The following is a 12,965-nucleotide window of genomic DNA, read 5'->3' as shown; positions in this document are numbered from 1 at the left end:
CATAATGTATAGGATTGTAGCCCTAATGGGGAGCTATGACCAATAATGGCCCAGTAGGTCAAGGGAGCCGCCAGTTGAAAAAGTTGGGGAACCACGGGCATACAGAAATAATATGATGCTCATGTTATGTTAAGTCTGCAATTTTATATACCAATGGTTCCCAAACTGTGAGTTGGGACCCACTTGGGGATCATTACCTGATTTTTGGTGGGTCGACAAAGGGTGATGAAAAGATCAGATAACTAATTGCTGCAAGCCTTGAAAAATCAGATACTGTAGCTGCTAATTACCCTGCAAAGAGTTCAGCTCCTGCAGTTTGCAAGACAGCTGCTAACTGCCCTGCAAGGAGCTGAGTTCCTGCAGTTTGCAAGCAGGTATAAATATCGAGAGATAGTTTGAGGGTCTTTTTCTAGTTATTATTACTTAGAAATAAAATATTTATTTTTAGATCTTTTCTTAAAGTCTGGTAAACCTAAATGGGTCCCGATAGAGCAGTGATTTTCAACCTTTTTCATTTCATGGCACACCACCAGTTTTTTGACAACTGACAAGGCACATTATGCTGCCAGTGGGGGGCTCACATCCCTCATTGGCCCTATTAATAAATGACCCTCTCCCAAATTCCAGGCCCAGTTGCTGCACACTGGTTGAAAATGACTGTAATAGAGTGTTGTTTTTAAAAGTGGATCCTGGTGCTAAAAAGTTTGGGAACCACTGTTATACACTAAGGGCCCAATCCTATCCAAATGTCACGCACTGATGCAGCTGCAATGCATCCCCAAGGCAAAGGAACAAACATTCCCCTATATTAAGGAGGCCTCCATAAATACCTTCCCACTATAAGATACCGTGTACACCCCATTGGCATGGGTACACCAAGGCTGGAAAGTTGGATAGGATTGGGCCCTAAGGTTGCAATCCTATGCAAACTTACCTAGGAGTAAGTCCCATTGAGTTCAATGGGATTTTTGAGTAGACCATCATAGGATTGCACTGTTAGTCCCTTATGTACATGTAGGTTAGTTCCAGGTGTATGTACATAAATTGAAACTTTGACAGGTTGAAACACCTGGTTCTTGCTAGCCCAGCCAGTGTGCACACTGAATAAAATGGAAGTTACTTCTGAGTAAACATGTATAGGATTGGGCTGTAAGGCTACCAACAGATGCATATTTACATCAGAGCAAGTCCTTTTGAACAGAGTGGGACTTACTTCTGAGTAAACATGCACACGGCAGCCTTCCTATTTAGTCAGGATATATTTTTAATCCCATTTCCCCCCCAATTTTATCTATGTGTTTTAAATTATGGCCAAACCACTCCAAGAGTTTAGCATGAAATGAGCTAGAGGCCTTTAGAGCAGGAAAATCAAACAATCAATGCAGGAAAGATGCAGGCCTTTCAAAGGAGGAATCAGGAGAAGAAAACATTATAGGGAAGAAATCAAAGGTTGGGGTAGGGCTTGTTGTGTATCATCTTAATGGGATATGGCTGGTGGGGGGGATGACAGGATGAGCCCCCCTGCATCTTCACATCTACCACTGCTTAAGGCTCCAATCCTAGGCATACTTTCTTGGGAGTAAGCCCAATGGAACACAGTAGGATTTCCTGCTGAGTAAACACACCTAGAGCTGTGCTGTTAATTCATCTAATTACTCTGAACTAAAAAGAACATCCCCCCCCCAACTTTAGTCCATGGCCCTCCGATCTCCCCCCCTCCTCCCAAGAAGACCTCACCTCCACCCCCAAACGAATGAGGTTCCCAAGATATATTCAGCTCTCTCCCTTTGCTGATCTGGTGGGTGTGTCCCAGTTGGAGCAGGGCTGGGAATAAATGGGGAGGGGGGAAGGAAATTGGTGAGAACGATGGCGCTCAAGAAGCAGGTGCAGGGAGTCAGGCAGCGCAGTGTGGACTCCGGAGTCGAACCGGATCGCAGCCTTCTGAATAAGGAGCAGAGAGATCAGAGGATCAGCCTGTTTCTGCAGGATTTTGATCACCAGGGTGAGTTGTTGGGCTGGTGATGGGGGGCACTCTCCAGGGGCCGTTGCTATAATACTGGAGGGGGGGTGCAGTGGGGAATGTTGTCCAAGCTGGTATATTTGATGCCCCAATTAAATGATTTCTCTCTTCCCCCCCCCCTCCCCTTTAACTCTCACTCTACCATTTAAAATCAAGGAGCCTTGATTGTGCCTGATGAGTAAATCTGAGCTTAGCTCTTCTAAGTCAGTGGTTCCCAAGCTGTGGGTCCAGGCCCACTGGTGGGTCATGACCTGATTGTTGGTGGGTTGCCAAAGAGTGATAGAAAGATCTGATAACTGTCTTCAGCCCTGAGGCTTTAAAAAAAAAGAGAGATACTGTAGCTAACGACCCCTGCAAAGAGCTCAGCTCCTGAAGTTTGCAATCATGGGTAAATATAGGGAGATAAATGTTTGAGGGTCTCTTTTTCTGCTTAGTGTTGCTTATAAATATATTTCTTTCTAGATCTTTTTTTTTTTAAGCGTAGTAAACCTAGGTGGGTCCCAATAGACTGGTGTTTTTAAAAGTGGGTCGTGGTGCTAAAATGTTTAGGAACCAGTGTTCTGAGTGAAAAGAGAGAGAGAGAGAAAAAAATGTTCCTCAGATTCTATTCTGATATAAAACTGAAGGCTATGCAAAGGGGAAAAGCATAAGGCTGGGTTAGAAGCTTGAAATCCATGCAGGCTGTTTTGCTGCTTGAGTTAAAGGGAAGATAAGGAGGAGGCTTGTAGTGTTATAATAGAGAAACAATCCTGAGACTTCTAGTGTTGTAACTTAACTCAGTGGCATAGCTAGAGGGGGTGCAAAACACTGTTTTGCAAGTGACTGAACATGCCATGCAAGTGGCTCCTCCCCTTTGGAGCCATTCTGGGCTGTGGGAGCAAAACTGCAGCAAATCCATTTTGCTCCACTGTCCAGAATGGCTTAGGAGGGGAGGCACTTCTTGCCCAGCACATTCAAGGTGCCTGCAAAACTTAGTACTTTGCACCCCCTCAAGCTATGCCACTGAGTTGAGTTGTCTTACAGCTCTGGAAGTACAATATAGTTCAGTGTTCTTCAACTTTGGGGTTGGGAATCCCAATGGGGTTATGAAGCCTCAGATGTGGGGTAGTGGCAATTTACAGGATTAACACCACCAGGTAAAGGGGGAGGCATCTGGTGGACCCCTTCAGGTACCGGGAAATTGTGTCCCAGCCCTGCTCAAGTTCTTGGCAACTGTGCTAAAATAGCTTTCATTAGTGCCAGGCTTCATGAAAACTCTTTCTTCTCATGCTTATAAGGATATTTGGTTACAATGAACAGTGCTGGGAGGGTGTAATGGGGTGGGGAGTGGGCAGAACCTGTGCTGGGTCCCCAGTCTCATACTTATTGGTGTTGTGGCCCAAAAAAGGTTGAAGACCACAGATATAGTTAATACAAAAAGTTACTCTTCTCCACCCTGCACATAACTAAATATAGCCACTGACCCTCATGTGCAAGCATGTCAAAAAGTAAATATTGCCTTTGAGTCTGTCTATCCCCCCAAGTCTCTTTTTTTTGTGCTTTTGCTTTCTTCAAGCAAGGGAGAATCTGCAAGAAATGAAGAAGGAACTTGATGCACTTTTGCAAACAGCAGAGAAAGCCTTCAGGGTGGAGTTGCTGATGATGCCATCTCTGATAAGGAAAATGAGAAGGCGAGAGCTGATTCGTGAGTGTGGACCTGGGGAAGTGGAAAGGTCTTGTGGCCTGATCAGTTCCTTTATTCCTCGGCTGAAGCATCCTCTTGGGAAAGGGTGGTATGCCTGGGTTGGTTAGCTGCTAGTTAAAAAAGGCAAAGACTTAATGGCATTAAACAAAGAACAATTCTGCAGTTGGACCTAACCTAAAGATGCTTGGTTACTTAGCATTAAGAGTGGAAGAGTCCAGCATCCTCTCCCACTATGGCCAAACCAGGAAGCTTGCAAATCAGACATGAAAGCAATTGCTTCCTGCCACTATTTGTCCCCAGCATCCCATAGAGGAAGGCTGCCTCTGATGCTAGAAGCTCCATTTAGTCACTGTTGTCATTGTCATCACCATCACAAGTACTTGCATATGCTCAGAAAGCCCTGTGTCTCAAGTGCTCTACATGTATTGATGCAATCCTCATTAGCTCTGTAAGGTAAGGTAAGGTAAATAGTACTTGTCTCCAATTACAGCTGGGGGAGCTGAGGCTAAAAGGGAGTGACTGGCTTAAGGCCATCTAGTGATATTATGGCAGAAGCCAAATTGGAGAGCCTGGTTCACAGCACAGTCTCTTAGCCATAGTGGTATATGAGCTCTCATAATAACCACTGATAGCACTCCCTTCTACAACTTGTGTTGGATCTGTTGAGCTGATGTTCCCCTTCCTAATAAAAGGTAAAGAATTGAGTGCAATTCTATGCAGAAGTCCTGCAGTTTCAGTCATGCTTACTGCTAAGCAATTCTCTGCATGGATAGGATTAGGTTAAGACCTTCTTGCTTCCAAAGTAGCATGCTAAATGCTACTCCTTGTGGTGATGTGCCAGCCTTTCCTTCTACTGCTGCCTGGGTTGGAAAAGGAAGATGGTATGTGAGGTAAGGAGAGTGAGTGAAGTGTAGAGTGTCTGTGATCCTTTAGGCCCTCTGCTGTGCCCTGCCTGACTTTCCCAATCCAAGAAGTGGGGCAGGAGGAATGGCAATAGAAGCAAGTGGATGGATGGGCACCATCTAGAGTTGGTTGCCTCTCCTGGATGGCCTTGTGATGCTTCCGGACAATTCTACAGCTCCTTCTGATCTTTCCTTCCTGATCCTTCTCCCTTAATGAATATGGAATTTGTAGGAAGAGTTTGTTTTTAATTGGTTGACAACTGACTGCTTTGATCTGATTGCCTGTTTCCATCTTGTAGTTCTTAAGGATGCAGAAGCTGCTGCCACAGCTGCAGCCATTTCGGAGACAGTAAGTGCCAACTTGGTGTCAACTCCATGGAAATGATGTAAAAGTAGACTTTATCCTCTGAGCTTTTGTTGTAGCTGAATATTTGCCCCATGCAGTCTGGACTGACTGGCTTTCTTCCACATGCACAACTATTAAATGTGTTTGTGGTGCTGAATTGTGCAGACATACACCTGATCAACTATGTATCCTAGTGACTTGCATAAATCTTATGGTGAACTTATATGTCGAGTCTTCTAAAATAACATCTAATATAGCATAGCCAGATCATCAAAATACAGTAAATACATACCCTTGGAAGTTGTTGGATCTGCAATAGAGGTACCAAGGTGATGGTAGCCTTAAACTTCTCTCTCCCTTCCACCCCACTATCTGTACAGAAGGAAGGCTCTGCTGAAGATCTACCAAATCCCAAGGTAGTGAGGACCAACAGCAAACGAGGTGGGTTGATATTTTAAATGTAGAAGCATCCCTGGAGGTTTATAATGTGATATCCATTCTGTAGATCTGACCATTCCTGAAAGAGGTTCCGTTCCTTGAATGTTCATGGACAGAAATTCAAAACACCCCCAAGCAACTTGACGCTCTGCCCAACCCTTCCTGTGTTGAGGCTCTTCAGCCCTGAACAATTATTTTTCTTTCATTCTTTAAGATCAGCCACACAATGCTTTCAATGGTGATGTTGTGTGTTCTAAATGCTTTCTAACTCTGTGCTATCATCTTGAATTTGGGGTGACGGGAGTACAAAATCCACACAGGTGTTAACTTGTGCTTGGTTTGTGTGTATTTATACTTGAGGTTGGGACTTGTCCTAGATCATGTTCAAAAGGTATATGAGCCATGCCACGGCTAGCAGGGGAACACAGCGAATGTGCTCAGTTGTAGCATAAACCTCTCAGTGTGGAGCTAGCCCAAATGGGCAGACAGGGGTGTCAAACCCATTCATGTAGTGGACCAAATAGCATTTATGGTGCTTGCTGAAGGCTGGAACTGATATCATTAGACAAGAAGTAGCATCTTTAAGCAGATGACCAGAAAAGAAAATATGCAAACCTTGATCATACTTTCAAGATATGGGAGAGCTCAAATATCACAAGGTCTGGATAAAAAATGTCCAGGGGCCTTATCTGTCCCAAGGACCTTAGGTTTGACACCCCCTGGGGATAGATAAACTTTGCTTGGGAGGGGTGAGTAGGTTAAGTAGAAAGCATTGTCTGCATCCTGTTCTAGGGCTCAGATTAAACCATTCACCTGCACAGGTAGCTGGGTTTTCATTTTGCGTCCATGTGTGAGTTCAAAAGAGATGGCTATCCTAAAGTAACACTTGTTTAAATGCCCCTTCTAGTTAAGGTCACCACTATTGTGGAATACAAAGACGAGAACGAGGAGAACAGAATGCAGGCAAAGAAAAGTTCTCGAAAGGTAAGAGATTCCTTTGTTTGAAAGGATAAAAAGCACGAGTTCACTGCCTGGTAAAACCACCTAGAAATAATTTGGACAGCATCCTCCTTGTTGGTTGGCAAGAGCGCATGCCCAAGTAATGCTTCATTTGTGTAACTAGAGGTGGGTGACAGTTTTATTTTTGTGGATTGTTTTCCACAGTTAGAGGTACAGAAGGTGCTGTTTTTATTCCAAGGTTGCATTTTTATACATTATAGTCATTTTAAAACGGTACTAGGTAGGTGAGATAGGTGGCATAGTGTCAGCAGATAATGGTATAACTCTTTACTCGCTACATTATTAAAGGGATATCTTAGCTATTGGGGTAATCCTGGTGCCATTGAGGGTGTATTAAGAGGTCTCTAGACCTTTAGGTGTTCCCTTCCATGGCTGCTTCAGGTGTATGGGAGATGCAACTGGATAATTGCTTCATACTCTAGTTGTTGCCATGTATTTGGAATCTACACACTGAAGGAAGTATGTGACTAAGACCTGCAGCAATGCAATTTCCAAGAAGCTTTTGAGAGCACCAGAACCCTCTCCTTTCTAAGATGCCTCCCCTGCGGCTGTTGCAGCTCCCAATTCTGCTGCTTGCTTTTTTGACAGGTATTCAAAACGCATTCTCTGGCTTCCCTGGCTTCTGCCATAAAGGGCAAGCAAAGCGGCACTTTCTCCAGGTAAGGCCACCACCTGTCAATGTCTCTAAAAGAAATGTAATATGTGAATGGAACTTTGACTACAAGCTGCATGGGAACAGTGCAGGGAAGACGTGTCTTCATCTCTGGCTTGTGGACTACCAGTGTTGGCCACTATAGGGAATGAAGTATGGGACCGACTGATTTGTTTTCAGTTGGGCTCTTGTGCTGTCTTTTGCCAACTCAGCGTAATAAAGTTTTGAAGTTTTAGGTCTGTTGAATGGTGAAGACACGATGTGGGTTGTTGCATTAAAAAAACTTGGAGCACTACTGAGCCAAGGCTGGACACTTCTTGAGTCTTGCTGAGGTAGACATGTCTTCCTTCATGTGAGCTATCTGTATGCTTGGATCGATATTGGAGGTCCTGCTTTGCATCCATTTTCTTTTCCTCTCTCCAGGAATCTAAAGTTTGGTGGGAGGAGATGAGGAGCTGGGTGTGTTTGGTCATGGCCCCATTATTGATTTTTCCTTGTTGTGGAACTACTTCCCTAGTGAAGCTAATTGACCCCACCACTATTTTGCACCACTTGGAGAATACTATAGTTGCCTTGAAACCTGCTGTATTTTGTGGTCTGTGTGAGTTCTTTCATGGTTGGCAACCTTCAGTCTCGAAAGACTATGGTATCAGCCTACAGCACCTGGTATTCCCAGACGGTCTCCCATCCAAGTACTAACCAGGCCATCCTTGTAAGAGAAGATGAGGCCTAGTGACTGGTCTGGGAGCATCTAGGCCAGTGTTTCTCAACCAGTGGTATGGGTACCACAGGTGGTACTGGGACTTTAGGACATCTGTCATCCAGTAGCAAAACCATTGACGTGACATAACAAAACTGTAATAGGAAGCTTGGAGGGTAGAGGTCCAAAGCATACTTTTTGCATGCTCGAAAAAGCCTTCCCAGTTTGTACATCATGTCTGGCCTCTCAACCAGATGTAACTGGTGATGACATCAGTTACTTCCAATTGCTGGACCATGCAAAGTGGCACAGCAGGGGATAAACGCTGAGGAACACTGATCTTGGCCACTCATTCTAGTAATTGGCTAGAGCTTGGTATTCTGAAGTTCCATCAGTATGTCAGAATTTTAGCTTGCAAGAAGAGTCATGTCAAAGCAGGCATTGGGAGAAAACTGTTCCTGAATCTGTAAATAACTGTATGTGTCTCCTGGTCCTTTCCCCATCAGGTCTGTGTACTCTACTCCAAGCATAAGGAGTACAAAGAAGTCCTCTGTGGATGGACAACCAGTATCCATCTCCAAATGTACCCCATTGGGGTCTAAAAAGTAAGTCCAGCTCTTTAAGAACACACTGTCTGCAATCTGCTGATATACGGGACACCATACTATTTTGACAGGGAATAGCCCATCTTGGAATCAGTTGATGTGCTTCTCAACTGTGAATTCCTTAGATTGGGTTAGTGATAAACTTATATCAGTCTCCCTCACTTCCTGTCTGCAAAATGGGGAAGATAAGGCTGCTGGCCTACCCTATAAGATGCTACGTGCTCTTGACACGTGCAATATAAATTCTTCAGTACTATCAACAGTATGGTTGGCAGGTACCAAGGGTAGAGCTTTCTCGGTGATGGTGACTTTGTTGCTGTCGCATAATGCCCTGCCTGGTGAGATCTCAGCAGGCAGCTGTTTAAGAGCTGGTATAGCATCATCGCTGTGACTGAGATGTGGATCAGGGCTCCCCCAGTTTGAGTCTTGCATCTGTCATAAACTCACAAGGTGGCTTTAAGCAAGCCACTCCTTCAGTCTTCCCAGCTGTAATATGGACAATGCCTAAAGGATTGTTGGGAAGGATTACATTAAAAGCCTTACTCATTCAAGTGCTGTACAAATGCTTGGGGCACAGTCCTAACCAGGTCTACTCAGAAGTAAGTCCTATTGTGTTCAGTGGGACTTACTCCCAGGAAAGTGAGGTTAGGATTGCAGCCTTAGTGTGTTTCCTTCTATTGTCTAATGTGTATGTGTCGCTTGTTAATATCTAGTATGGGGTACTTGGAGTTTGTATGGTTGGCAACCTTCAGTCTCGAAAGACTATGGTATCACGCTCTGAATGGTGGTTCTGGAACAGCGTCTAGTGTGGCTGAAAAGAAACTCCACTGGAGTTTGTATATAGTATGGGGTTTTTATGGAGGAGTTTGGTTTTCTGTAACGATTTTGGGCCCAATCCTATCCAACTTTCTGGTGCTGGAAAGTTGGATAGGATTGGGCCCTCTGTTGTGGCTTTTCACTCACATGCTACTTTTGAATACATTTAATAAAGAAAGGTAAGGAATAATATATGTGTGAGAAGAAAGATCTCTGTTAATGTTTGGCACTGGGGCAAAGTTTGGAAAGATGAGTTGCTGTGAGCATTTCCCCCTCTTTCTTTAGACTTCCACAGAGGGTACTGTCCAAAAGTGCATCCACTTCCGAAAGGGCCCACAGTATAACTCTCCGAAGTACCTCGATGCCTTCTGAGAAAGTTCCCTTTATCAACATACCTCTGGCTGATGGGCAGGTATTGATTCATAGGAGGGTGCCATGCACACTCAAAGCTAAATACGTAGGCTGTGATTCATATTTTTTTTTTTAAAAAGGTATGACTTGGCAGACTCTGCTTTGCAGGGGATAGGTGGTCAGCCTACTTTAAAGCTGCTTCAGGGTATGACCATTGTTGACATGCGCAAAGCACTTGTGAGTAGATTAGTGGTTTTGGAAGAGGGGAAACTACTTTCAGTGTAACAGTCTGCCCAGGAACCCTGAGATATTGCATAGTGTAGGCCAGTGTTCTTCAGCCTATGAGTCGTGCCCCCAATGGGTTGTGAAGCCTCGTTGGGGGGGGCATGGCAACCTTTCAAAGCCTGTGCAAGAGGACTTGGATCCAATCCAATAGTGGCTCTACCTGATTAAAACTAAGTTTTTGATACCATCCTACACAGCCTTTATTTGTTGTCTTGGCCCATGCCTCCTAAGGCTGGCCCTGCTCAGGGTGCTGCCTCATAGGGTTGTTGTGAAGATACAAGAGATTGGGGGGGGAATGGGATGGGAGGCAGGGGGTAGGCAGATTAGATCCCAGGAGAGGGAGCAGGATTGGCAGTGGGTTCCCAGCCTCATTATTTATTGGGATTGTGGTGCAAAAACTATGAAGACCACTAGTGTAGGAAATGGCCTTCGTTCATGGTGCAGCCTCACAAGATCTCTTGGATGTTGCCATCACCCAATATAAATTGATGGCTCAGCCTAAGTTCCCTGCAGCATTTTCTGCATTGGCAGTTGTATTTATACTAGTTCTATGCGCCTATCAAGATGGAACACTTTCTGTCCCATAATTACAGTTAGTCCAAAGCTGCACTAGCCTTGTGCATCTTCTCAACCACACCACAGTTGGGTGCAGGGGACAATACTTAAACACTCTGCTCTTGTCTAGACTCTCTGCTCTGCTGGCGATGACCTCCAGGAGATCAATGTGGACTTATTAAATGATGATACTGTCCAGCACATCCATACACTGGTGGTAAGATTAGACTTACTCTGCACACTTAAGATACTACCCTGGTTTTCTCTAATGGTTTCCAGTGCCTCTAAAAGATGGTTAGGAAACTAACACACCTGTATCTTTTTTTTTCTTCCACAGAACCAACTGACAGTCCTATGTGGCAAAGCAACAGTTAAGTCAAGTTGATAGAATCCAATGGCAATTTTTTTTATTCTTGCATTTGAGTATCCAGATTCTTTGTGGGGTTGTTTGAATGTGAGGGGACAGTTTTTGTTTTTAACAGATACACTGCTTATTAAACGTATGTCTTTATCGAGAGACTCGCGGATTTTGCACTATGTGGAAAGGGGGAAAAGCTGCAAGGTTGCACTTGCTGTATGTAAACAGTAGGTCCCATGTATCTGCAAGGCTAGATCAGTTCAAGATCCAGTTTGGACCCTCTAATCATCAGCCCAGACACTGTGGGACCTGGGAAAGGGGTGGGGGGTGTCTGCAATCAGATTCCATGTGGTTCCAACATTGCCTGAATTGGGCCTTGGATAGAACCAATGCAACTTTCAAGTAGTACAGTCAGGATCAAATCTTGTTCGAGAGTTTAACACAGTTGCTGGGAGATCTTATTTTATTACAGTACTTTTATAATACAGCCTCTATTGTAGTCTTGACAGGCTGTTTACTTAGGCAGGCTGACCATAAACCAAATGGGGTTTTTACAACTGATGCTCTATGAGAGAAACTCCTAGAAACTTCCATTGCTACTGTCACCCTAGCTGCAAAACTCTTGCACTTTCCAAGCTTCCCCAGGCAGCTGTAAAAACATGTTCATTTCTTGCCAGTCCATATTTCTTCATCTCTAGCCAGCAGCTTCTGGTCTCTCATCCAAGAAGGCAAAATCCAAGCTGATCCTGCTTCACTTTCTTCAGGCAAGGTGACAGCTCCACCTCCAGAAGACACCTTCTGCCCAATATGTTTTATGTTGCACCATATATTTATACAGAAATAGTGCAAGGTAAATCTGACCGTTTCTGCCAAACTTGTCAAGAACACAGTTCTGAGGACCTTTGTTAGTGTGTTAACAAAGGCCTTAAGCCTGCATCCTTTTGTAAGACAAGTAAGCATGTCAGGAATATTACTGTGTTAGGGCAGGAGTCTGTTAAAATTTAGAAGATCTTCAGACAGGACAACTACCTTGTCCATTTGAGAAGTTGTGTAATGAGCACATAGTGAACACATGGTGGCTGTAAGCTGTAGTGATGGAACATTCATGGTGTACCCCATTTTTGCTGGGGCAGTTTAAGCTAGTTCTCATGACAGCTCTCTGTATCCAGGCAAAGGTTTTTAAACAGAATTTTGAGACTGTGTGCCTCAACTGCGAGTTTTAGTATGTGTTCTGTTTTAAATGCTAGAGATCAGCCTTGACAAGCTCCTAACTGACTGCAGGGTATTGCGCTTTCTGTCTTAACTCGAGCTGTCCCTGGACAACCCTGCTCAGAGAGGCTAGAGAGTAATTCAAGTTAGCAAATGCTGGCTGATTGCCAAAAACATAACTGAAGCATTACACTAGCAAGGGCTCAGCTTCTCTTAATTCAGGGCTAGGGGTGCGTACTTGGAATGAAGGGACATCTAGTTTAGGTTCTGTTCATTCTGAAATAAGATCAAGAGCATGCAACTAATTCTGAACAAGGTTTTCAGAATCCTGTTTATAAGAAGTGTGGAATACCCTTGCTGCTTCTGCAACATCTAATGTGACCCTGCAGCTTCCTCTACTACATGCTGGCAGCTTATAGTTTACCCTCTCCTCCCATAACATGGGGTGTGAACCAGGTTCTATTTTATTATTACCTAAGTTTTGTGCAGAAAGCAGTTTCCTTTTAAAGTTTACATTACTATACTTTTAAAACTATAATTAGGTGATATAGGAGCAGCAGATGTAGCCAGTCATTAGCTGGCAGGGTGCAGTTACATATACAAAGCAGGCTCAGCTACTGTGTCCACATGTATCTTGCATGCTTCTGCCCTCCTGAGTCTAGTGATGTTCTGTACAAGTGTTTGAACATATTTACTTTTGTCTCAGACCATGTTGCCTAAACTTCCAACACTTGCTTCTGAAAAGTTAAATGCATACAGCCGGAACTTAAGTATGTTTACTCAGAAGTAAATGCCTACTTCAGTTACTGTGTCTTACTTCCATCCATAGGCTGCAATACTGGATACTTACTATAAGGTGGGGAAAAGTCCCATATCACCTCAGGTGTCTGACTTCTGCCTAGACAGGGACATGATTGCAATGCCTAGCTTCAAGTAAGCAAGCTTATGTAGCATCCTTACATGCATGCAGTCAATTGTTGCTGACACAATTCTGCAGTTCAATACACCTGCAGACTGCATGAGA

General features: G+C 44.1%; 1 protein-coding gene across 1 annotated transcript; it reads left to right on the top strand.

The window, feature by feature from the left end:
- The first annotated feature begins 1,866 nt into the window (after window positions 1–1,866).
- On the top strand, window positions 1,867–10,759 carry LOC136660654 (borealin-2-like). The gene is made up of 10 exons (XM_066637961.1): window positions 1,867–2,002; window positions 3,576–3,704; window positions 4,906–4,955; window positions 5,333–5,393; window positions 6,298–6,374; window positions 6,999–7,069; window positions 8,269–8,367; window positions 9,469–9,595; window positions 10,505–10,591; window positions 10,712–10,759. The coding sequence occupies exons 1-10, from the start codon at window positions 1,867–1,869 to the stop codon at window positions 10,757–10,759; spliced, it is 885 nt and encodes a 294-aa protein (XP_066494058.1).
- Window positions 10,760–12,965: the final 2,206 nt, after the last annotated feature.

This window comes from Tiliqua scincoides, chromosome 9, assembly GCF_035046505.1.
Source record: "Tiliqua scincoides isolate rTilSci1 chromosome 9, rTilSci1.hap2, whole genome shotgun sequence".
NCBI classification, from domain to species: domain Eukaryota; kingdom Metazoa; phylum Chordata; class Lepidosauria; order Squamata; family Scincidae; genus Tiliqua; species Tiliqua scincoides.
The sequence above is the reverse complement of the archived record's forward strand: the minus strand, read 5'-3'. Positions and strand labels throughout refer to the sequence as shown.